Raw genomic sequence first — 26,773 nt, 5'->3', positions numbered from 1 at the left:
GCTCAGGTTTTGTTTCATTTGAGAACTGGAATGACATTGGATGTCCCAGTTCTTTTTTGGTTTATTTCAGGGTGAAAACTTCCTTTTTACCAAACTGGGAGGGAGATACACATTTAACCTCAAGGGCAGCCAGGCAAGGGGGCAACTTTGCTCTTACATCTAGGAAGTGTTTTATTATTGGCTTTATTGCTAAAGGGCCAATAAAAATATTTCTTCTCACCAGACCATTTTTGTTTATATACATATATATTTACATAAATGTATGTGAAAATTCAAAATGCAAAAATGTATGTAGTAGCTGGGTGTGGTGGCTCACACCTGTAATCCCAGCACTTTGGGAGGCCGAGGGAGGTGGATCACTCTCAGGAGTTCAAGACCAGCCTAATCAATATGGTAAAACCCTGTCTTTACTAAAAATAGAAAAATTAGCCAGGTGTGGTAGTGTGCACCTGTAGTCCCAGCTGCTTGGTAGACTGAGAGGAGAATTGCTTGGACCTGGGAAGTGGAGGTTGCAGTGAACTGAGATCGCACCACTGCACTCCATCCTGAATGAGAGCGAGACTCCGTCTCTTAAAAATATGTGTGTGTGGCCGGGTGCGGTGGCTCACGCCTGTAATCCCAGCACTTTGGGAGGCCGAGGCGGGTGGATCACGAGGTCAGGAGATCGAGACCATCCTGGTCAACATTGTGAAACCCCGTCTCTACTAAAAATACAAAAATTAGCTGGGCATGGTGGCGCACGCCTGTAGTCCCAGCTACTAGGGAGGCTGAGGCAGGAGAATTGCCTGAACCCAGGAGGCGGAGGTTGTGGTGAGCCGAGATCGTGCCATTGCACTCCAGCCTGGGTAACAAAAGCGAAACCCCGTCTCAAAAAAAAAAAAAAAAAAAAAAAATGTGTGTGTGTGTGTAAAAATTGCAAAAATATATGTAGTATGTGTAAAAAATTCATGTAAATTTTAAGGCATTGTTTATATATACAAATGTGTATGTTTATAAACAATGTCTTAAAATTTTTTTCTTTGTAGTCATCTGAATTCCTATGGGAGGGATTGTAGTCCTCTGAATTTTTACCCACAGAAGTCCCTCTAACCAGTATCTTCTCTTCCTCCTTTTTTCTGTCCACCTTTTTTTCTAGCATTTTCTATGATTTTTCTTTGTAGTTGTTGCAAGTTTTTCTTTTTGTTCGACATAGTTTCAGAACCTTATGTTACAATAATTATTATAAGTGCCTTTATAGTTATACAATTTTATAAATTAAATCATGTTCACAAAAGCTACTCCAAATCTGTCCTTTTAAAAATTTTGTCTAGCTATGAGGAGCTTTGTTGCACATTGTCCTGAGCTCCTAACTGAAGATGTGATTCGAAAATTGATGACCCCTATTGAATGTGCCATGACTATGATGTCACAGTAAGTAAGCAATTACAAGTTCATACCCTATTTTATGTATTAATAATATACTTCTTAGCCATATTTTGTGCTTTCTTCTAGAATCATCTAGGAAACATATAAAACTTTATTTTTGTAATGTAGCTTTAAAAATTACAGCAGTGGTGTGGATTGAAATACAGTTATATCTTAAAATGTTTTTGTTACAGTAAAGATCACTAAATAAGCTAAAATGAAAATGTACTACTTATCTATGTACTTTGGCAGTACATTGATACATTGCTAAAAAAAAGTATTTATAAGTAAAACTTATTCCAGTGAGCCAATACCAACTGTGTTTTTGATATTTTAGCATTCCATCTGTAATTAAAGCCCATGGAGCTCATCTGAAAGCTAGTGCTGCAATGGTCCGTTTAAGACTGTATGATATCTTGGCTTTGTTACCTCCAAAAACTTATGAAGGTAAATAAAAAATGTGTGGTATCTGATAAAAATTCTTTACAGTTCTTGACATTATTATAGAGTCTGACCAAGGCTTTCCCACTGACTTACTGTGGAAAGGAAGGCCACCATTTTCTTTTTCTTCATGTAGAGTAGCTGACACTTGGTGACTATTTACTGTGTTCAAAGTCTTGTTTTTAGCTCTTTGTATGTAGTAGCTCTTTTGACTCTAATGTAGTTTATGAGGCCATTAGTCTAGTTTTATAGATGAAGACTCTCAGATTGAGAGACGTAAAGAAATTTAACTTACCCAAGATTTAGAGCTAGTTAAGCAGCAGAGCTTGGATTCAAATCTAGCTACTTTATCTTCAAAGTATGCACTTTTAATATACGTTGAAATGCTTTATATAATATAGCCAATAATTCAAGGATCTGGAGGGAGAAATCAAATATTACATAAAATACTAATAGTAAAACCATTGATTTCTTTTCAGTATAATAATGCTGAAGAATTTTGATGTGCTCTGATTCATTATTTGCATATTATTGGGCAGTAAATAATAGATAATAATCATATCACATTTAACATATTTAAAATAAAGTATCTTTGTTTGTGTATGGTGTATGTGTTTGAAACAGGGTCTTGCTGTGTTGCAGAGGTTGGTCTCAAACCTCTTGAGCTCAAGCAGTCCTCTTGCCTCAGCCTGCTGAGTAGCTGGGACTACAAGCATGCAATGGCATAGGTCTCTCTTTCCTCTATTTGAGTTTTTTGGTTATTTTAAATAATTTGGGCTAAAAGACATAATATAATACATGAAAGGATATACCATATTATATATTTAAAAACCAGCATTTAAATGGTTAATAGAGATTTTTCAAGAAGCGAACAGGAACTTAATTATTTTATTCCTGTTGAACATGGTGCAGCTCTTTGTAGGCAATAATTATAATTTTCATAAAAATTATTCTTTTTAGTCTGACCCAAAGTTCTGTTTTTTAGGATCTTTTAATGCACTTCTTAGAGAACTGGTAGCAGAATTCACTTTGACTGACAACTCAGCCAACACAACTACTTCCCTCCTCAGATCCCTCTGCCATTATGATGATAGTGTTCTTCTTGGTTCTTGGCTTCAGGAAACTGATCATAAATCAATTGAAGACCAGGTAATGAACCATACAGGGAAATGGAATATCCACTGAGTCTAAAACAATGGTCCTATTACACATTGCAACTTAAAAAGAAAATAGGATATAGAAAGGTTTAATCTCCATTTAGTGTTCTTAGACACTTAAAGATGGCATCCTGGTGGTAGATAGTGAAAAAAGTTAAACAGGAAGAGTTAGAATTTGGAAAATTATCTTTATTTAATATTCTTTGTATTTAGATACCCTGTGGTGGCTGTGATAAAGATCAGTTTTAACTGCTTTTTAATTATTGGTATTTTGTTTTGTTTCGTTTTAGTTTGTTTTGTTTTGTGACAGGTTGGAGAGAAATGAGTTAGTAGGTTGAAAATTTAGAACTTCAGCTGGGGACAGTGGCTCATGCCTGTAATCCCATCACTTTGGGAGGCTGACGCGAGTGGATTGCCTGAGGTCGGGAGTCCGAGACCAGCCTGGCCAACATGGTGAAACCTTGTCTCTACTGAAAATACAAAAATTAGCCAGGCGTGGTGGCGTGCACTGGTAATCCCAGCTACTCGGGAGGCTGAGGCAGGGGAATCACTGGAACCCGGGAGGCAGGCTGCAGGGAACCGAGATCGTTGCACTGCACTTCAGCCTCGGTGACAGAGCAAGACTCCATCTCAAAAAAAACACAAACGTCTTTTGCCCACTGAATGCATTATTTCTTATGTACTTTTTTAAAAAAGTGATTAAAGCCCCATTTAAAATAATTGTTTGTGGATTTAAGTTCTCGCTTATATTGTTCACACAATAAGGTGGGTAGTGTATAGATGTTTTTGAATGAATAAAGCTTTTCTTAAAATTGTATAAGGTGTTACTGATGGTTTTTATTTTTATTTTTTTGAGATGGAGTTTTGCTCTTGTTGCCCAGGCTGGAGTGCAATGGGGCAATCTTGGCTCACTGCAACCTCCGCCTCCTGGGTTCAGGCAATTCTCCTGCCTCAGCCTCCTGAGTAGCTGGGACTACAGGCACGTGCAACCATACCAACTAATTTTTTGTATTTTTAGTAGAGACGGGGTTTCACCATGTTGGCCAGGATGGTCTCGATCTCTTAACCTCGTGATCCACCCACCTCGGCCTCCCAAAGTGCTGGGATTACAGGCGTGAGCCACCGCGCCCGGCCCTACTGATGGTTTTTTAATGACCAAATTACATTTTGTCTGTTTTCAAGTGTTTAGATTTAATCATTCTTTTTTTGTTGCCTTTTCTCCTTTTTCCTCTGCTCTACTTCTCATTCTCAGTGTTTAATAAATATTTTTCCTAAAGTAGATTTTGAATAATTTTTATTTCACTCTTTTCAGCTCCAGCCAAATAGTGCATCTGGAAGTGGGGCTCTGGAGCATGATCCTTCCTCCATTTATTTACGGATACCTGCTGGAGAAGCAGTACCTGGTCCCCTCCCTCTTGGAGTCTCAGTCATTGATGCTTCTGTGGCTCTTTTTGGTGTAGTGTTTCCTCATGTTTCATATAAACACCGGTTAGTATTGTCAATCAGGTAATTTTTGTTGATTATATTAAACAGTAGATTTTCTCATCCCAGTTAACTCTGCAGTAAAGTGAGTTATTATAAGACTATAACAGTGCCCTTACAGATTTACTAACATAAGTGACACATACATGATAAAAAAAAATTGCATCAAAATTCCACATAATTTGGGATTGTAAGATTTGACCCTATGTACTAACATCTGATATCCATTGTATTGTGGACTGTGTATTGCATAACAGGATTTTCATTATATATGCTAGAATGACAACTGTTGGCAAAAAATAAATTCATTATAATAGTTCGTTTGATAGAAGGCTTTGACTATATCTTTAGTTAAGGACATCAGTTTGCTAAGCCTGTTGACTTTGTTGTTGAAGAAGTAAATGGGTGAAAATTCTGCTCCTCATAACATTTGTGAGATGTTCAAGTCTAGAAACTAACATAATTGGTTCTTTTTGTAATAGAAGCATTTTGGTTTGCTATATTCTATATCCAGGGACACTATTTCTAGCTTTAGTAGGCAGTTTGTATATTATGATTTTCCCAAAAGGAAAACAAATAAATTAATACAAGACCATCACTGACAACTTAAAAGCTTTACAAAATTAAAATGCCTTAAAAATGTTGTTGAGTCTGGTGTGGTGGCTTACACCTGCAGTCCCAGCACTTTGGGAGGCTAAGGCAGGAGGATTGCTTGAGCCCAGGAGTTTGAGACCAGCCTGGGCAACATAGTGAGACACTCATCTCTACAAAAATTACAAAACAAAAAATGTTGTGTTTGTATAAAAGATATCTTTAACTATGTAGGTTACTTGATTGTTTTTTAATTTGAGAAGAAAAAAAGTTTAAATATGAAACTTTACCCAAATACCTTTAAGAACGTTTGGTTGCCACATAAATGTTAAATGACATCAAAGGTGGAAGAATCTTATAAAGCATATATTTTAATATTTTGGTTTTAAATATAAGGAAATCTCTAAGAGTTTTTGGTTTACTCAAATTTATACTAATAGTTATAAAAGCTATAACTGAAATCTAGGATTATCTTAATTGTATATGATCACTTTTATAGAATAAGATGAAGAATAAATAAATAAATTCTATTAAAAATGTAACATGTAATCAATAGCACAAATATCCAGCAGTGGAGGGATAAGTGAATAAATAATAGAAAGTCCATATCTGTAGAGACAGTGTTTTGATATCAGAAGATGCTCATGATACAATGTTAAATTAAAAAGGTAAAATAAAAAGCAAGAAGTGATTCTACTTTGGTTTTTAACTAGCAGGCTCTACAGCTTAATATATTTACTGCCATTCTTAGTGCACTAAAGGTACTTACTTTTAAAAGTTTTTTTAAAGTACATCAAAATGTGCACATACACGTATACATCTGAATCTGTATATCTTCATGTGAGTTTTGAAGAATGCTTTGACCTGAGACCTGTGGGTTATTATAAATTGAGCTTAAATCCTTACAGCAGCATCAGGGACATTTTAATTTCCAACTTTAGGTCATAATTGTCTTAGTACTAAATCCAACTTGCTTGAATTCCTTTGTTTCACATCATTTCTTTTTATAAGAATGCTCTCTCACTCTCTTTTTATCAAAATCTTCTAAAATGGGCCAGGCATGGTGGCTCACACCTGTAATCCCAGCACTTTGGGAGGCCAAGGCAAAGAGATCACCTGAGGTCAGGAGTTGGAAACCAGTCTGGCCAATGTGGTGAAATCCCATCTTTACTGAAAATACAGAATTACCTGGGTGTAGTAGCGCATGCATGTAGTCCCAGCTACTAGGGAGGCTGAGACAGGAGAATCATTTGAACCTAGGAGGTGGAGGTTACAGGGAACTGAGATTGCCCCATTGCTCTCCAGCCTAGGCAACAAGAGCAAAACTCAGTCTCAAAAAAAAAAAAAAAAAAAAAAAAAAGGCCGGCGCAGTAGCTCACGCCTGTAATTCCATCACTTTGAGAGGCTGAGGTGGGTGGATCACCTGAGGTCAGGAGTTCAAGACCAGCCTGACCAACATGGAGAAACCTCGTCTCTACTAAAAATACAAAATTAGCTGGGTGTGGTGGCGCGTGCCTGTAATCCCAGCTACTCAGGAAGCTAAGGCAGGAGAATGGCTTGAACCTGGGAGGCAGAGGTTGTCATGAGCTGAGCAGTTGCACTCCAGCCTGGGCAGCTAGAGTGAAACTCCATCTCAAAAAAGAGAAAAAAATAACCTAAAATGGCAATAGACTTTTTTTTTTTAAAATAAACTGATTCTTTTTTGTGTGTATTAAATAATATAAAAACAATTCCCTTCTGGTTTTTAAATTTAAAAAATTAACCAAAGCTAAATATTTTTTGAACTTTCCCAAAAGCGTCTGAGGCTAGAACATAAGGTACTATTCTAAGAGTATTTTTAGAAAAGGGAAAAGAATTATACTACATTTAAAATTTTCTAACTTAAAAATCTTCCACAGAGATACAATTAATGATTGTTATCTGTACAAGGAACCTTGAGCATTAGTAGATGCCAGGCAGTTTGTTGGACACTGCTGTTAATGTTGAAGACCACTGCAATCGTAACCTTATTTTGTTAATTGAAACTTAATATCTAGTCTCTTGTTTTATTTAATAACCACATGTCCATATAATCATTTGGGAGAAGGAGATCCAGTTTGGACTAGCTTTAGGAGTGAAATAGAAAAGAGATAGCATGGGGAATTACTTGCTAAACAATTAACTTATCTGTTTTTGAGCCACATCGGAATAAAATGTGTCACTGATATGATTTTTTCCCTATTATAGCTTACAAATGTTGGATCACTTTGCCGAATGTGTTAAACAAGCTAAAGGTGTCCGCCAGCAGGCTGTGCAGCTTAACATATTTACTGCTGTTCTTAGCGCACTAAAGGTATTTATTTTTAAAACATACTATTCTTAAAAAAGATTTTAATTAATGCATTTAATAAGCCAGACATAGCAAGATTATTATAATATGTATATGTTTATCACTTGGTAACTGTGCCTTTATATTAGCTTAATGAAATTACTTGAAACTTTATATTAGGCTCAGTGTAGTTAAATAAGTGTTTTCTATTTTAGTGTTGTTAAAGTTTATGTTTCAATTTGAACTTCAGATTTTACAAGTGCCAATAAATTCTTTCAGAATTTTCAAAGATGCTCCATGAATGAAATCTGATATTCTACTGAAGGTTAACTAAATAGAGCTGAAGCTTGATTTGCGGTTTAGTCCATAAATCCTATGAGGCAGTGTATATAGTTGAAAGAATGTTGCATTTAGAGATTGTGTTCTAGTTAAGCTATTGTGGGTTTGTGTCCACAGTAATTTCTTTAACCATTTTTACTCTTTGTTGAATTGCAGTTTCTACAGGTATGAAGTAGAATACAGTAGTCCCTTCTTTATCCGCAGTTTTGCTTTCTGCAGTTTCAGTTACCTGTGGTCAACTATGGTTTGAAAATGTTAAGTGGAAAATTCCAGAAATAATTTATAAGTTTTCAATTGTGTACCATTCTGAGTAGCATGATAAAATCTTGTACTGTCCTCCTCCATCTTGCCCTGTCCTGCCTAGGATGAGAAACATCCCTTTGTCCAGTGATTCCGTGCTGTCTACCCTACCTGTCTGTTACAGTCACTTAGTAACCATCTCTCAGTTATCAGATAGGCTGCTGTGGTGTGGCAGCAGGTATATTCAGGTAACCCCTACTTTACTTACTTTACTTCATACTGGACCCAAAGTACAGAAGTAGTAATTGTGGAAATTTGGATATGCCAAAGGGCAGCTGTGAAGTGCTTCCTATAAGTGAATAAGAAAGAGTTCTCAACATAAGAAGGAAAGAAAAAAATATATGTCAAAGTTACTGAGATCTACAGGAAGAACAAATCTCTCTGAAATTGTGAAGAAGGAAAAGAGGAATTTGTATTAGTTTTGCTGTCCCTTTACAAATTAAAAAAATCATGGCCACAGCGTGTGATAAGTGCTTAGTTAAAATGGAAAAGGCATTAAGTTTGTGAGTGGAAGACATGAACAGAAACGAGTTCCTATTGACAGCAGTCAGACTCCTAATCTCATGGTTTCAGGCATCCAAGTTGGGCCTTGGAATGTGTGGAAAAGGGGACCACTGTTGCTAGTATTTTGCCTATCTCATAGAGCTCATGCATCATACTAGGCATTCTATCATAATTTATTTTAATACTTTTTATATTATTCAGTGCTAAGCTTACTGTATTGTTTTAAAATGGTAGCAAATACATGTTTGCATGAGTGTGTCTGAAGTTATACCTAAGACATTGATTATAGAAATAGAGGTTTAGGCCATTTATATAACCATTAGTATATACCCTGTGAAGAGACCATCAGCTAATTTGGACCTGTGAGTTTTTTAAAAAAGAAATGGGGTGGTCATAGTTTCCCTCAGTGATTGGGAGAATAGTGAACCAACTGTAATAATACTGTACAGATTATACTTTTCTTCATAGATTTACTAATGCCTCTGTTGTACGTAACATTTTTCCCATGCAATGTGACTTGGATTTGTAGTCTCAAATAAGTAAATTAAGTTCCAGGACAGTAAGTACAGCTAGAACAAAGATAGTGACATTTAATATGATGAACAAACTACTTCAACATTCGGTTACTGATTATTTTTACCTCATTTTGTTTTTAGATGTATGTTGATTATATTCTTTAAGTCTTGTCTTCTGTGAAATTTTTATGTAAACTATTCAAAGTTTCATACTCATCAAGTTTCATACTCATTCCTCTTTCCAAATATTTGCCATTAATTCTGAAATCACTTTTTGTTAAAGATTTCTTAAAAGATAGAACCAATCCATTTAATGGTTTATGCTCTGTTTCATAACAGGTGAAATAGGAGAATGTTTCCTTAGAGTGATAAATTTCAATCAGTTAAATAATGGCTGATTTAATAATACAGTGTTCTTTATATATGTAAGCAACTTTTAAGTACTGATCTTTGAATAGAGATACTTCCTGCAATTAGGGAGTGTTTCAGGGCCAGTCAGACCATGACTATGTTATAGATCGCATTCTGAAATCATATTTAGGAATTACCGTGAATTTAACAGTTACAGATTCTAGGCATTAGTATATACATGTGAAAATTGGCTGAAGAAAATAACATATGAAGATGTATGTATATTTTAGAAAGATTGCCGTGTATATTTTTCTTTTATTTAATATGAATTGTGAAGCCAGGTGTGCCTGTAATCCCAGCACATTAGGAGGCTGAGGTAGGTGGACTGCTTTGAGTTCAGGAGTTTGAGGTCAGCCTGGGCAACATAGTAAGACTCTGGTTCTACAAAAATTTTTTAAAAATTAGCCCAGCATGGTGGCACATACCTGTAGTCCCAGCTACTCAAGAGGCTGAGGTGGGAAGATTGCTTGAGCCCAGGAGGTCAAGGCTGTAGTGAGCAGTGATTGTGCCACTGCACTTCAGCCTGGGCAAGGGAGCAAGACCTTGAGTTAAAAAAGCAAAAAAATCATGTTGCTGTCTTTTTTTTTTTTTTTAAATGTAGGGCTTAGCTGAAAACAAAAGTACTTTAGGACCTGAGGAAGTTCGTAAATCTGCTCTGACACTGGTTATGGGTGCTCTTGACAACCCAAACCCCATCTTACGTTGTGCAGCTGGGGAGGCTCTTGGAAGAATGGCTCAGGTGGTTGGAGAAGCAACTTTTATTGCTAGAATGGCCCAATATAGCTTTGACAAGTAAGTGGGTTTCTTTACTAACAAGTAAGTTTCATATGTAGGCAAAGATGTCTTTTAAATAATAATTAACTGGAGTATATATTTTCCACATGGTATGATAATAAAAATGTGATAATATTTTCTGGGTTTTTTGGTAATGATCTCAATTTTTAATTTAGCAGTTAATTCACCTGTAGAATCTGGGACAGTTGTAATATGTTAGATACTTTCTTCGTGGAAAGAGCTTCTAATCCAGCTCTTGAATGTTGCTTAATGGAATCAAGAAAAATGTTGACTTCTCTCTGTTTATTCACTGAAGAGGTACTCTGAAGTCATTTTCTTTCCTCCTTGCCTTTCCTTGTCATTCTTTATCCTTTCTGTTAAGTATCCATTTTTTGGAATAAGCCATTCTTTTTCTAACTGCTCCAAGTTTATCACCTCTTAAAGTATGATTGAAACAGAATAAAGTTAAGTTTCAGGTTTTAAGGATTTTCTTATATGTTAATTATGAAGAGTGATCTCAGAGACCCAAATAGGTAACATTAAGATGATGAGTTGCAGTTATTAGTGACTGTCCAGTTGTTAATTAAGTACATAAGAAGAGAAATTAAACATCAAGAGTTGTCAAGGACTGATACTTATGTTTTATAAATTATATCATTCTTAGCTATTATATATATTGAGTATTAAATATACCAAACTATGTCATGATCATTAACAAAAGAAGAGGAGTATGAAGTAGTGGTTGTAAAGTAGTAGATCTGAAGAAAATGTATTTTCTCCAGGTATATCTGTGTATACCTTTCCTTGTCTTGATATGTGAATGGCAGTTTGTTTGGTTATTGGATAATGGCCTAATATATGGTTTGAATCACTAAGGATAATAGGAGCAGGCAGAAGACAGTTAAAATATAACCAGACACTTCATCTTCTGCAGAATGATTGCTGCTATTTTCTAACAATAGATTAGTTTTCCTCTTTCCAGATATTTGCCATTGATTATGAAATCGCTTTTTGTTAATTTCTTAAAAGAAACAATCTCAGTTATCCATTTAATGGTTTGTGCTCTGTTCATAACAGGTGAAATAGGGGTATGTTTCTTTAGAAAGCTCTTGAATGGTATTTATGTCTCCTTGGCTGGGTGCATTGCCTCCTCCTTGTAATCCCAGCACTTTGGGAGGCTGAGGTGGGTCAATCATTTGGGCCCAAGAATTTAGGACCAGCCTAGGCAACATGGTGAAACTCTATCTCTACAAAACAGAAATGAGCTGGGCATGGTGGCACGTAGCTGTAGTCCCAGCTTCTTGGGAGGCTGAGATGGGAGGATTGCTTGAGCCTGGGAGGTGGAGGTTGCAGTGAGCCAAGATCATGCCATTACTCTCCAGCCTAGGTGACAGAGCAAGACCTTGTCTCAAAAAAAAAAAAAAAAAAAAAAAAAAAAAAAAAATTATGTGTCCTCAATATCTGTAGGATACTATATTTATTTTGTACTTTGATGAAACACAAGGACATTTCATTTATTTATACCTGTCCAATTAATGGTTTACAAGTATTATCAGTGCTTAGCTTCATTATCTTTTTCAAATCCTTAATTATGATCTGAAATAATTGTTACGAAGATTTTATTACCCATTTTTCACATTTTATTTTAAATTGGGATTTTTCTTAAATTCCATATGAAATGTAATAATATTTGGCAGCATTTTAATTCTTTTATACTGCTATGTAAAGTAATGGTACATTTTTAAAAACTATGTTGTCTTAGATTTGGCAGCATCTGCCTGTATTTTGGAAAACTTCAGTCTTTCGTACATTCATTATATTAGACTGTTTTCATCAACATCATCTCCTTTTTTTTTTTTTTTGAAACACAATCTCCTTCTGTCGCCAGGCTGGAGTGCAGTGGCACGAACTCGGCTCACTGCAACCTTCGCCTCCAGGATTCAAGCAATTCTCCCTCAGCCTCCCAAGTAGCAGGGACTACAGGCATACACCACCATGTCTGGCTAATTTTTGTATTTTTTTTTTTAGTAGAGATGGGGTTTAACCATGTTGTTCAGGCTAGTCTCAAACTCTTGACCTCAAGTGATCTACCCATCTTAGCCTCCCAAAATGCTGGGATTACAGGTGTGAGCCATCACACCCAGCCCTCAACATCATCTCTTGTTGATACAATATCTGACTGTGAAACAATCAAATGACCTATACCTACAGGTCTGTCATCTATATTTGCACATTGAAATCTTATGCTAACTTAGCCTTAAGAGAGAAGTTCACAGAAATTAATATAGGAATCATTCTATAAACCATTCTAGGTTAATAGGGAGTACCTTCAATTGCTTAAGACCAGTTCGGATAAAAATAAAAATCTTTGATAGTTTAATTTGTTTCCATTCAACTGGAAGTCATTTTGAGACCTCTGAGAAATGTATATTCTTATATCTCAGATTATTTATTGTGAATAGATGATTATCACTGTGAAAATTGATTCTCTTTTTAGTTCACTAAACTTACTTTTTGAGAAATGATAACACAAAGGTAACTTTCTCGTCTGTATAATGTTTTAACAGTCAGATTGCATTTATTCTTAACTTCTTTATTCCTCAAAACAGCTATTCTTTAGGGATAATAATAATTTCACTTAGAGAAATGGAGGCTTAGAGAGGTAAAGATTACTTATCCAAGGATATAATATGTTAGAAAGCCCTCAGAATGATATTGCCTCATTAATGGAAGCAACATCCCTGACCCATCCTAAAAAAGCTTAAAAGCAAGCCTTGAAAAAATTAAACTGATTCTTAGTAGTAACTTCACTGTATCCAGACTAAAACTCAGTAATTAAAGAAATACAATAAATGGAGCAACTCAGCATCATAAAATTCACAATATCCTGTATCCAATCAAAAATTACTAGACACATAAAGAAGCAGAAAGATAAGACCTCTTACTTCAGATAACATCAATCAATAGAAACAGGCCCAGAAATGAAAAAGATGAAATTAGCAAATAAGAATGTTAAAAGAGCTGTTAAAAATATGCTTTACATTTTCAAGGAAGTACAGGAAAACCTGAGCATGATATGAGAAAAGAAATTTGTAAAAACAGCCGAAAGGAAACTTCTAGAAGTGTAAAGTATATGTGTGAAATGAAAAGATACACTGGATGGTATTTACAGAAGATTAGACAATGAAGTAGGACAAACAGTTCAGTCACCTATATTTGCATATTGACATCATATACCAACTTAGAATTAAAACCGGAATTCACAGAAATTGAGAAAAGAATCATTCCAGTGATGTTGAAGACATCTTGCAGAATTGCCCTTGTTTGATGAGAGGAATGAGTAGGAACATTGTCATGGTGGAGAACTCTCTAGTGAAGCTTTCTCTGGCATTTTTCTGATAGAGCTTTGGCTAACTTTCTCAGAATACTCTTATAATGAGCAGGTGCTATTGTTCTTTGGCCCTCCAGGAAGTCAACAAACGAAATATGTTAAGCATTCCAAAAAACTGTTGCCATAACCTTTACTCTTAACTAGTCCACTTTTGCTTTGACTGAACCACTTTTACCTCTTGGTATCTATTGATTTGACTGTGCTTTGTGTCAGGTTCATACTGGTGAAGCCATGTTCCATCTCCTATTATAGTTCTCAAAAGAAATGCTTCAGGATCTTGATCCCACTTGTTTAAAATTACCATTGAAAGCTCTGCCTTGTCTACAGCTGATTTGGGTAGAATAGTTTTGGCATACATCAAGTGGAAAATTTGTTCAATCAGAATTATGTAAGCTGAACCATGTTGGCTGTATGTTGTTGGCTATTATTTCTACTGCAAATCATCAGTACTCTTCGGTTAGGGAACAGATAAGATACGTTATTTTCTCTCAAATTGGTAGGTATGGTCTTCAGCTGTAGGCTTCATCTTCAATCATGGTCTCATCCCTTTTTTTGGTGTTTTTTTGTTGTTTTTGTTGTTGTTGTTGTTTTTCTTGAGACAGAGTGCTCTCTTGGAGTGCAGTGGCACAATCATAGCTCAGTACAATCACTTCCTGGGTTAAAGTGATTCTCCTGCCTCAGGCTCTGGAGTAATTGGGATTACAGGCATGTGCCACCACACCCAGCTGATTTTTGTATTTTTAATAGAGACAGGGTTTCACCATGTTGGCCAGGCCGGTCATGAACTCCTGACCTCAAGTGATCCGTCCACCTTGGCCTCCCAAGGTGCTGGGATTATAGGCGTAAGCCACTGTGCCCAGCCTGCCTCATCCCTTCTTAAAACGAGCTATCCATTTGTAAACTGCTAGTATCTTTGAGGGCATTGTCCCCACAAAACTTTTGTAAAGCATCAGTGATTTAACCATTCTTCCTCCCAAGGTTCACCATAAATTTGTTGTTTGTTCTTTCTTCAGCTTTAGCAGAATTTGTGTTGCTCTGTTAGGGATGCATTTCAAACTGATGTTTTATCCTTCTTAGTGCCTCAAACTACATCCTGTTCAGATATGTTATAGCAAGTTAGTATGCCCCAAAATGTTGAAATCCATAGGTAGTTTTTGCATAATGTGTAGTTTCCATGAACTTTTTGAAGGCCCCTCATACTCATCTTGGACATCTCTGTTCTAATGATTATGTGGTGGTTACATACTGTATACTTATCAAAACTCATTACATTGTATATTTTATTTATTTTTATTTTTTTTCTTCCTCTCTAGACTGCTCAGCAGGATAAATTGTATATTTTAACATACATTTGTACACCTAAAATTGGTGAACATTGTATCTGAGTCTTAAGAAAGCTTATTTTTAAGTAATACATTACATCTCCTTTTATGTATTTGAATTCATTAAGTATATTTCACAAACAAAAAATATTGGCCTATTTTAAAGAAGTTCAAGTCATAATTATAGGGTATTTCACCGTGCTCGGCAATTATAGGATATTTCTTAAGTGTAAATTATTTTATGTAATACTGTAAATACAAATACCTTCTTACTATTTTTAAAACCAAGCGTAAAAGTTGTTTTATTTTTGAAAAATATAAAAATATTTCAAATAACTCTTGACTTTTCAAGGTTATAAGGAATAATTAATATTAAAAGTTATAAGGAATAATTAATATTAAAAATGAGTTGTCGGCCGGGCGCGGTGGCTCAAGCCTGTAATCCCAGCACTTTGGGAGGCCGAAGCGGGTGGATCACGAGGTCAAGAGATCGAGACCATCCTGGTCAACATGGTGAAACCCCGTCTCTACTAAAAATACAAAAAATTAGCTGGGCATGGTTGTGCGTGCTGTAATCCCAGCTGCTCAGGAGGCTGAGGCAGGAGAATTGCCTGAAAACCCAGGAGGCGGAGGTTGCGGTGAGCCAAGATCGTGCCATTCCACTCCAGCCTGGGTAACGAGCGAAACTCCGTCTAGAAAAAAAAAAACCAGAAAAATTAGCCGGGCATGGTGGCATGCACCTGTAATCCCAGCTACTCAGGAGGCTGAGGCAAGAGAATTCCTTTAACCTGGGAGACAGAGGTTGCAGTGAGCTGTGATCATGCCACTGCACTCCAACCTGGGTGACAGAGCAAGACTCCATCTCAGAAAAAAAAAAAAAAGAAAAAAATGAGTTCTCAGATTTTCTCCAAAATTAAAATAGACTTTATTCTGTCAAATGTGTGACTTTAACCAATTATTATTATTGAAACTGGGTCTGGCTGTGTCACTCAGGCTAGAGTGCAGTGGCATGATCACAGCTCACTGCAGCCTTGACCTCTCAGGCTCAAGCATTCCTCTCATTTCAGCTTCTCTACTTGCTGGGCCTACTGGCTTTCACTGCCATGCCCCACTAAGTTTTGTATTTTTTTAGAAAGGGGAGTTAGCCATACTGGTCTTGAACTCCTTGGCTCAAGTGAATCACAGTTTCAACCTCCCAAAGTGCTGGGATTACAGGCATGAGCCACCACACCCAGCCCCAGTTATTTTAAATTGAAGTTCTAACTCCTGTTAGGGTGTAGAGAAAAAAGTAATTGATTGTAATCTTTTCTTATTTCCCAAATAAATCCTGGTTTTGTGTGACTTAAAGGTTGTTGTTGTTATAGGGAAACAGCAAAATCAGTTCTTGAAGCGTGTTCTTTTTTTCAGGTTGAAATCGGCTCGAGATGTTGTATCTAGGACTGGTCATTCATTGGCTCTTGGTTGTTTGCATCGTTATGTTGGTGGAATAGGCTCGGGACAACATCTGAAGACCAGTGTCAGCATTTTATTAGCTCTAGCACAAGATGGGACATCCCCTGAAGTCCAGGTATAATGTTGATTTTTTTATTGTGAAAGTGTAGAATAATCTTTTTAGGAAAGTTGTTTGCTCTATAAAATAAAAATGATTCTGGTAAGTTATTAGGGTCTGTTTTTGTAATAGTACATAGCCAGATTTTGTTTATCAGCCTAGTCTTAAAGTCTGTCTTATTCTGGGAATTTCACTCATTCCTGTATATTCCTTCAAACATGTTTTCTTCTTATTATTTATTATTCTGTGTATTTGTTGCCTCTTATTTTTGTCATTTTCTTAGATTTGTTAGATTGATCGAGTTGTTTTTTTTTTAAATAACCTTCCTTCTCTCTCTTCCTGTAATACCCCAACCTAGGTCCTGTGTCATTGGCTGAATCTTCATGTGGACCCTTTGAATATTTTGTTTTTGTTGTTTCTTTTTAGACATTGTTATACATAAGTAAATATAACTACGGTGAAGATGAAGAGTGTGTGTGAAAATATCCTACAATCTTGATTTGCTACTTCACATTGATATACCTAAAAATATTAGGAGTATACCTGTGTAACAATTCAGTATCCTCAATTCAGTATACTCAAATTCTTCCTTACAACTAAAATGAAATTATATTTTATTCTAGACGTGGTCTCTTCATTCACTTGCTTTGATAGTGGATTCTAGTGGTCCGATGTATCGTGGCTATGTGGAGCCAACATTATCTCTAGTTCTTACCTTGCTGTTGACAGTTCCGCCTTCACATACAGAAGTTCATCAGTGTTTGGGTCGATGCTTGGGTGCCATAATAACTACTGTTGGTCCCGAACTACAAGGTACGTAAATCTTCTGAAATTAAGGGACCTAGACAGATAACCACTCTCTTTAAATTTACTGAATATCACCATCACATTGCTTGAAGAAATTTTGTAATAACAAGGACTATGTGCTGAATAAATACTTGGATTTACTGAAAGCCTTGCACTCAGCTTTTTACTTGTGGCATTTTATTTAATGCCTACAACAAACCTATGACATGACAATGTTTTTTGAAGTTTTGAGCAGAGAAAACATTTTAAATGAAATTTTACTTGGATTCCCATGAAAACAAAGTTAACAATGGAGTTCCTTTGGCCTAGAGTGCTAACCACTTGTCTTCATGTCATAGGTAAATTTTATCTAAATGTTTTTTTCTTTTTTATGGAAGAAAAAGATATTAGCTAGTTTTTATGAGGAAGTAAACTATGAGAAGATAAGCAATTTGCCTAGAGTTAGTCAGCTTATGAGTGGTACATTTATGATCCTAAAGCCTGTGTTTGTACCACTTAATTCCACTGAACTAATTCTACGAATAGTTAAATTAAACTCCCAGGTCAGCAAATTATTGTAAACATAATCCTGAATATATAAACCACTTTCAGAATTTTCCTTTTCTCTTTTGTCATTTATTATGTATGTTTTCAGAGGGTTGAGCTTTTAACATACATTATTTAATTCTGATAACAACCCAGAGATTGATATTATCTCCATTTTAGAGATGAAATATTGAAGCTGAGAGAGGTTAAGAACTTTTACAAGGTTTTGGAAACTAGTGAGTGTTTGGAGTCAGAAGTGAAGCCCAGATCAATTTCCTTTGTCCACATTCTTTTTTTTGTTGTTGTTTGTTTGAGTCTGTTGCCCAGGCTGGAGTGCAGTGGCTCGGTCTTGGCTCACTGCAACCTTCACCTCCTGGGTTCAAGCGATTCTCCTGCCTCAGCCTGCTGAATAGCTGGGATTACAGGTGCATGCCACCACACCTGGCTAATTTTTTGTATTTTTAGTAGAGGCAGGGTTTCACCATGTTGGCCAGGCTGGTCTCGAACTCCTGACCTTATGATCTGCCCACCTCAGCCTCCCAAAGTGCTGAGATTACAGGCATGAGCCATCACACCTGGCCTTTTTTTTTTAAGAGATGGAGTCTTGCTGTGTTGCCCAGGCTGTTCTCAAACTCCTGGCCTCAAGCAATCCTCCCACTCCCATCTCTGCCTCCCAGAGTGCTGGGGTACAGGTGCAAGCTTCCATACCCAGCCCATTCCCTACATTCTTAATCCCTATGCTATGTTGCTTCCATCTTGACAGATATTTTTAAAAGAGAAAAAAAAGAAAAGACTCAAAGAAAATGCTGGAAATGAAAAATATGTGATTTCTTTTTTTTAGGGAAACAGAGTCTTGCCCTGTCGCCCAGGCTGGAGTACAGTGGTGTGATCTTGGCTCACTACAACCTCCACCTCCTGGGTTCAAGCAATTCTCCTGCCTCAGCTAACTTTTGTATTTTTAATAGAGATGGAGTTTACTATGTTGGCCAGGCTGGTCTCAAACGCCTGACCTCAGTCAGTTCATCCACCTCAGCCTCTCCAGATGCTGGTATTACAGGGAAAAATAGGTGATTTAAGTCTTTTTTAGACCCATCGTCCTCTTTGGGAAAGTGAGAATGGTTCTTCTTGTGAATGTTGCAGGGATGTGAAGAGGATAAATGTGTGCCTGTGATTAAGCATAGGTGTTTATCAATTATTTTCTAAAGTGATAATGATAAAGCAATGCGTATAAAACTAGAATGTAGCTCTAATGTGATTTTTATGATTTCCTTGTTTACCTATAAAGATATGCGTATAAAATTACATTATTAAAAAAATTTAAGTCACTTAAATTGTTATATAGACAGCATATAATGTTATATAGTTCAATATAATGCAGATTTAAAAATTCATCTTTCCTAATTCTCTGAAAATTAACATTAATCTTATTAGGAAAACAGGATTTGAAGTTATTGTACAGTGGAAGTATGATAATATTAGTTGAACAGAGAACCAAAGAATGAGAGATCATCTGGCTCTTTTAAATAAAACAGTACTGGTTTTAAAAGCCAGTTTAGTTTATTGGGGAATAAATATAAATCTAGCTAAATCCAGGAGAGATGCATTATTATCCAAATGTAGTTATTTTTGAAATCATTTCTGTGGATGTTGCAGACATTTTGTTTTCAAAACAATCCAAACAGTGGGGCACAGTGGCTCACACTTGTAATCTCAGCACTTTGGGAGGCCAAGGCAGTTGGATCTCTTGAGGTGAGGAGTTTGAGACAAGCCTGGCCAACATAACAAAACCCCGTCTCTATTAAAAATACCAAAATTAACCAGGCGTGGTGGCAGGCGCCTGTAATCCTAGCTACACGGGAGGCTGAGGCACAAGAATCGCTTGAACCCAGGAGGTAGAGGTTACAGTGAGCCAAGATTGTGCCTCTGCATTCCATCCTGGGTGAAAGATTGACACTGCATCTCAAAAAAAAAGAATTGGATAGAAATTGGATAGAGTGGTTATTTAGAAGATAATTGTTTACTAGGAATGCTTTTGATGATACTAATAAAATAATTGTGTTTTATATTTTCTTTCATTTTGCACTAGGGAATGGAGCAACAATTTCTACAATTCGTTCGTCTTGTTTGGTGGGTTGTGCAATAACACAGGACCATTCAGATTCTCTTGTTCAGGCAGCTGCCATATCTTGCCTTCAGCAGCTTCACATGTTTGCACCACGACATGTCAATCTATCTAGTCTTGTTCCTAGTCTTTGTGTAAGTATAGAGCTATTTCATTCACTGGTTTTTAAGTTGTATTTTATTTTACATTTTAAAAACTTTTTGTGGGTACATAATATATATATTTCTGGGGTACTTGAGGTATTTTGATACAAAGCATATAGTATATAATAACATCAGAGTAAATGTATCTGTCAATTCAAGCATTATTTATTTGTGTTACAAATAATCCAGTTATTTTAAAATGTACAATTATTATTGATTGTAGTCACCCTCTTGTGATATCAAATACTAGATCCTTGTTCTTTTTTGAGCTTCAGTTGTCATTTTATGACTTCATTTATTCACTGGTTTTCTCTTTTAAGAAATATTTTGATGAACTGTTTAATTCTTCACTAAGAATATATCACGTTTTTAGTTTGTCCCACTAAGAATTTTATTTCCTAAAGCTTGATTCATACTTCTGAGGATCTGTTGCTATCTTTATAATTTTTTTTGTTGTTTTTTGTTTGTTTCTTTTGTTTTTTTTTGAGACAGAGTCTCACTCTGTCACCAGGCTGGAGTGCAGTGGCACAATCTCAGCTCACTGCAACCTCTGCCTCCCAGGGTCAAGCAATTCTCTTGCCTCAGCCTCCCGAGTATCTGGGACTACAGACACGTGCCACCACGTCCAGCTAATTTTTAAAATATTTTAGTAGAGACAGGGTTTCACTGTGTTTACCAGGACGGTCTCAATCTCATGACCTCATGATCTGCCCGCCTCGGTCTCCCAAAGTGCTGGGATTACAGGCATGAGCCTGCACTATCTTTATAATTTTTAATTGATTCATTCATCAAATACTTATTGATAGCCTATATATGTCAGAAACCATGCAACATACTGAAGATATATTTTTGGATAAGACAGCATTAAGCCTCTGTCATAGTAAAGTTTATAGTTTACAAAGGAAAATGGAAAAATATTATTTACAAATAAGTGTTATAAAAGCCTGGAGGAGAGCATAAGAGAGCATATAGCAGGAGGCTTATCATAATCCCAACATTCAGAAAAGATTTTCATTAAAAAGCGATATTTAAGGTTGGCACAGTGGCTCACACCTGTAATCCCAGCACTTTGGGAGGCCAAGTTGGGTAGATCACCTGAGGTCAGGAGTGAGACCAGCCTGGGCAACATGGTCAAACCGCGTCTCTACTAAAAATACAAAAATTGGCTGGGCACGGTGGCTCAAGCCTGTAATCCCTGCACTTTGGGAGGCCGAGGTAGGTGGATCACAAGGTCAAGAGATCGAGACCGTCCTCGTCAACATGGTGAAACCCCGTCTCTACTAAAAATACAAAAAATTAGCTGGGCATGGTGGCGCGTGCCTGTAATTCCAGCTACTCAGGAGGCTGAGGCAGGAGAATTGCCTGAACCCAGGAGGCCGAGGTTGTGGTGAGCCAAGATCGCACCATTGCACTCCAGCCTGGGTAACAAGAGTGAAACTCCATCTCAAAAAAACAAAAAAAAGAAAAAAATACAAAAATTAGCCAGGTGTGGTGGCAGGTGGCTATAATCCCAGCCACTCAGGAGGCTGAAGCAGGAGAATCACTTGAACCTGGGAGGCAGAGGTTGCAATGAGCTGAGATTGCATCATTGCACTCCAACCTGGTCAAGAAGAGCAAAACTCCCTCTCAAAAAGAAAAAGAAAAACATATTTAAAGTATGATTTGCAGAATAAATAGGAATTAGTTTGCAAAAGGCATGATACTGAAGTAAACAGCATTTATTTTTAGACAGAAAAATATATGAAAGGCCATAAAATGGGAAGGGCTGTCATACATCTAAAGGGCCAATTAGTTGGTGTGGTTAAGGGTGAGAGAGAAGAGGGAGACATGGGGCCTGGGGAAATGATGGGGCTGGACAACTAACCAGGTGACAGATTGTGCAGACTTTCTATGTATATAAAACCTTTGGACTTTATTCTACAAGCAGTGGGAAACCGTTAGAAGGTGTTCTCTGCAGGGGAGTGACATAATCAGATTTGCACTTTTTACATTTTGTTCTTGCTGCATGTCAGAGAGTGGACTCTACAGGGAAAGAATTACAGTATTCTAGAAAGAAGATGATAGTGATTTGCTCTAAGTAGTAAGGGAATGGGGAGAATCAATGGATTTGAGTGATATTCAGGATGAAGGTTTTGTTCATTAATTGGCTCTCAGTGGGGCATAGTAGGGGGAAAGGGAGAAGGATGAGGCCCAGGTTTTTGACTTGACTATAGTAACATAATTTCCTGAGATTGGCACCATTGGAGGAAGAAGACTGGAAAGAGTGGATATCATTAATTCAGTTTTAGACACGTGGATAGTTAGTTATGTGGGCCTGGAGCTCAGAAAAGTGGTCTATTAAAGAGGTAAATTTGGGAGGCATACACATTTATATGGAAAATGGAGATATAGAAGTAGACGTGATCACCGAGGAGAGAGTGCTGACTGAGGAATCCAACTTATAAAATTTAGAAGAAAAAAGGAGTCAGCAAAAAATACATAGAAGCAGTTAGAGAGGTTAAAGAAGCAGTAGACATTGTGTTGTTCACAGAAGCTCAATGGAGTAGAAGAGTGGTGTTTTTGGAAAAATTGACAAGCTGAGTCTAATCTTAATAGGGAAATGCAAAGGGCTTATAGTGAAGTTGGAAGATTTACTGTATTTACTGTCAAGATTTACCATAAGCTCCATTAAGAAAGACAGGATAGTATTGCAAGTATATACAAGTAGACAAATGGAACACAATGGAGTGTCCAGCATTGGATTCACACATACACAGTCCTATAACTCATGACTGCGGGATATGGTACCACTACAGTTCAGTGTGGATAGGATTATATTTTCAATAATACAGGGACTAAAAGATAGCATTAATTTCACAGATGTTAAAATGAAAAAGAAAAGTATACCTGAGAATAACTGCAGTGGAGTTTTTGAAAACACTTTGTAAAGTGTTTTATTTCTTTCACTTTGGCTTCGCCAGTCAACATTTGTTGAATGTATTTTCTTAGCTACAGTTCTCTGTAATTGTTATTAAATTAAAATTTATTGATGTTCTCTATATATGTTTTATCATTTGAATCTTACTGCAGTTGTGTAAGATAGGTGGGTTAGATATTGTCCCCACTGTAAAAATTAAAAGGCCAGAAACTCCAAGAGACTAAGTGACTTGTTCTTCCCGTTTGATATGATCATGCTTGAGCTTTCTAATTAATTATAGAGTATTTGAAAGTTCCAAAATGTCTTTATTTTTAGAAAGAGGAATAAATAAAATACTTTCTTGGCTGGGTGCGGTGGTTCACACCTGTAATCCCAGTGCAGTGCTTTGAGAGGCCAAGGCAGGTGGATCGCTTGAGCCCAGGAGTTTCACACCAGCCTAATCGATATAGTGAGAACTTGTCTCTACAAAAAAATCAAAAAATGAGGCAGGAAGATCTATCTCTTGAGCCCGAGAGGCAATAAGCTGTGATTGCGCCGCTGCACACCAGCTGGGGCGACAGAATCAGACCCTGTCTTAAAAAACAAAACAAACAAAAAGACAAATAACCAAACTATTTTGTTGATAAAAATCTCTCAGATTTTTTCTTCTCAGTTATACTTTATTTTTATTAATATTTGGTATAAATTTCGTGGGCTATGAATTTTATGCAAGTATATCTTGAGTTACAAATGCTGTATTAATAGCCTAAAAATAAATTTTCTGTCATTATGAAGAGGAGATATATTCCATACACCTTTTCGTCTCCATCCCCATCATTTGTGTCTGGGATTCTTTCTAAAACATGTTATTTCCTTGCTTAAAAAGCAGCACATGGGGCCAGGCATGGTGGCTCACACCTTGTAATCCCAGCACTTCGGGAGCTGAGGCAGGGGGATCATGAAGTCATTGTGGCTAACATGGTGAACCAAAAATACAAAAAAATTAGCTGGGCATGGTGGCACGTGCCTGTAGTCGCATGTACCCAGGAGGCTAAGGCAGGAGAGTCTCTTGAGCCCGGGATGCAGAGGTTGCAGTGAGCCGAGATTGTGCCACTGCACTCCAGCCTGGGTGACAGAGCGAGACTCCATGTCAAAAAAAAAAAAAAAAAGCGGCACATGGGACATAATTTAATATTTTCTTCATGAGTCAAATTTATAGTAATAATTATAATGGCTTACATTTATGCAGCAATTACCATGTGCCAGCCAGCACTGTAACCATTTTACTTATTTACACCATATTCCTGTAAAGAGTTAATATTCCCACCTTACATGTGGGCAAATCAAGGCACAGAGGGGCTAAGTAACTTGTGTAAGGTGTCACAAGAATAAGTGACAGAGCCAGGATTCAAACCCAATCTGGCAGCTGTGCCTGAGTTCTTAACTTTTTTGCCATGCTGCCTCTTACACTTTTATGTTTTAAAGTACTATATTCAGGGACTTTTCAGATGAAAAAATGTCTGTACCAACAAGCCCCATTTTTTTTTTCAGGTGATTATGTTTGCTTGATTTGGGTGATTACATTTACTTGATTTGGTTTTTTCACTTTAATAAATAACCTCCTTTGCTTTCAAATATAATGATGTGCTCTGCCCCCTAACTTTTCATTCACTACGTTTGAGCTCTATGTACTTAAAAATTTAGATGACAAAGTTGAGTAGGACCATGTGTAAAATAAGATCTGCAGAAGATCATTCTGGATTTTCATCTAAGTGTATTGTATGAACTTTAGAGCACAGATCTTGGGACAGTTATTTTGGTTACTAACATATTTTTTATGTATTTTATTAGTAGTAGTATTTTCCCAAAAGGCCATCATTTGACTATATTTTAAAAAACTGAAGTTGTTAAATGAAGAACATCTTCACATGTAAGATGTTCCTATATATTCATTAGGCAAAATAAGATTAAAGAATTACAGGTTTTTAAAGAGAAATTGCCTAACATTGTTATGGTTTACAGGTTCACTTGTGTAGTTCCCATTTGTTACTTCGACGAGCAGCTGTGGCATGTCTTCGGCAACTTGCACAAAGAGAAGCCGCCGAAGTTTGTGAATATGCCATGAGCCTGGCAAAAAATGCAGGGGACAAAGAGAGCAGTAGTGCCAGTAAGTTATGTTATTGGTCAATATTCTTTTTTGTTTACATACTTTTATATTTCAAATAAGTACTATTTATCAAATAACATTTTGTGTTGAAATATGGCCAAATGTCTTATTCTTTGAAATAAAACCATTATCACTTTAAAAATTCCACTGTGGCTTTCTTGGCAATTTTGCATTTTTGCTTTTTAAAATATTTTACAAATTGAGCATAGTGTTGTGTACCTGTAGTCCTTGCTACTCAGGAAGCTGAGGCTGAGCCCAAGAGTTCAGTGTTACACAGTGAGCTATGATCATACCACTGCACTCCAGTCTGGGTGGCACAGTAAGACCCTGTCTCCTAGTGAAGGTAAGTAAGTAAATAAGTGAAAAGTTAGGTGTGAGTGACTGGATTTAGAAAAAATTATTTGCAGCTTAAAAAAAACTGAATAATATTTAGTTTCAGAATATTTCTGCCATCTCTTGAGGATGTTTTAGGGGCACTTGTGAAGGTTTTCAGTTTTTGATGGTAATTAACCTTTTGTGACATAATTTCTTGTCTAAGAAGGTAAGACCAAAGTAGTCAGTCAAACTATGAAATGTTAGTAGATGTTTGGTAGCAAAAGGTTGATCTTTGCTTTCTTTAGTTCTTCCTGCTTTTCTGGAGGGTTTTAGGTATAGCTTAAATTCCCAGTCTTCTGATACCTGGGTGTAGGTAGTTTGGAAACTTTTTTTAAGAGTTTAATTGACAGAGATATTTCACCTATTATGAGAGAAAATTTTTACTTATAAAAGTTTTCTATGCCGGGCGCAGTGGCTCAAGCCTGTAATCCCAGCACTTTGGGAGGCCGAGGCGGGTGGATCACGAGGTCGAGAGATCGAGACCATCCTGGTCAACCTGGTGAAACCCCGTCTCTACTAAAAATACAAAAAAAATAGCTGGGCATGGTGGTGCGTGCCTGTAATCCCAGGTACTCAGGAGGCTGAGGCAGGAGAATTGCCTGAACCCAGGAGGCGGAGGTTGCGGTGAGGCGAGATCGTGCCATTGCACTCCAGCCTGGGTAACAAGAGCGAAACTCCGTCTCAAAAAAAAAAAAAAAAAAAGTTTTCTAATGCCTAGAAGCTGCAATAACTTCAATTTATCTTAGCATAAGAATTCTATTGGGTCAGGTGTAGTGGCTCACACCTGTAATCCCAGCACTTTGGGAGGCCGAGAGGCAGGTGGATCACCTGAGGTCAGGAGTTTGAGGCCAGCCTGGCCAATATGGTGAAACGCTGTCTCTACTAAATATACAAAAATTAGCTAAGCATGGTGGCACACACCTGTAATCCCAGTTGCTTGGGAGGCTGAGGAAGGACAGTCACTTGAACTCAGGAGGCAGAGGTTGTGGTGAGCTGAGATCACGTCATTGCACTCCAGCCTGGGCAACAAGAGTGAAACTTGGTCTCAAAAAAAAAAAGAACTCTATTAACAGACATACAGTATTGTAGAATATTAAAGAAGTTTATTATAAATATCTAACAGTAGACATTATTACTTTTTGGAGAGAAAACATCACTGAAAGTATTTACAGAACTCTTCTGAATACATACAAATTTTCAGAACTTCTACATATCAGTCACCAAAAACAAAATTGAGACTACTTAGAAGG

The 26,773-nt window shown here is 36.9% G+C and overlaps 1 protein-coding gene across 6 annotated transcripts in view; it reads left to right on the top strand.

Annotated features, from left to right (window-relative positions):
* The window catches only part of HEATR5B (HEAT repeat containing 5B), a 107,850-nt gene that overhangs the window by 26,550 nt on the left and 54,527 nt on the right, over positions 1-26,773 (top strand). For all 6 annotated transcript variants that reach the window (XM_010337500.2, XM_003926816.4, XM_074395897.1 and 3 more), the window contains exons 13-22: positions 1,311-1,410; positions 1,742-1,851; positions 2,831-2,994; positions 4,315-4,490; positions 7,302-7,407; positions 10,054-10,244; positions 16,347-16,506; positions 17,112-17,301; positions 19,907-20,076; positions 25,004-25,148. In XM_010337500.2, the coding sequence (XP_010335802.1) occupies positions 1,311-1,410; positions 1,742-1,851; positions 2,831-2,994; positions 4,315-4,490; positions 7,302-7,407; positions 10,054-10,244; positions 16,347-16,506; positions 17,112-17,301; positions 19,907-20,076; positions 25,004-25,148 (1,512 nt within the window). The remainder of the gene's footprint in view (positions 1-1,310; positions 1,411-1,741; positions 1,852-2,830; positions 2,995-4,314; positions 4,491-7,301; positions 7,408-10,053; positions 10,245-16,346; positions 16,507-17,111; positions 17,302-19,906; positions 20,077-25,003; positions 25,149-26,773) is intronic.

Source organism: Saimiri boliviensis, chromosome 1 (assembly GCF_048565385.1).
Source record: "Saimiri boliviensis isolate mSaiBol1 chromosome 1, mSaiBol1.pri, whole genome shotgun sequence".
Lineage (NCBI taxonomy): Eukaryota > Metazoa > Chordata > Mammalia > Primates > Cebidae > Saimiri > Saimiri boliviensis.
This window is presented reverse-complemented; position numbering and strand designations above follow the sequence as displayed.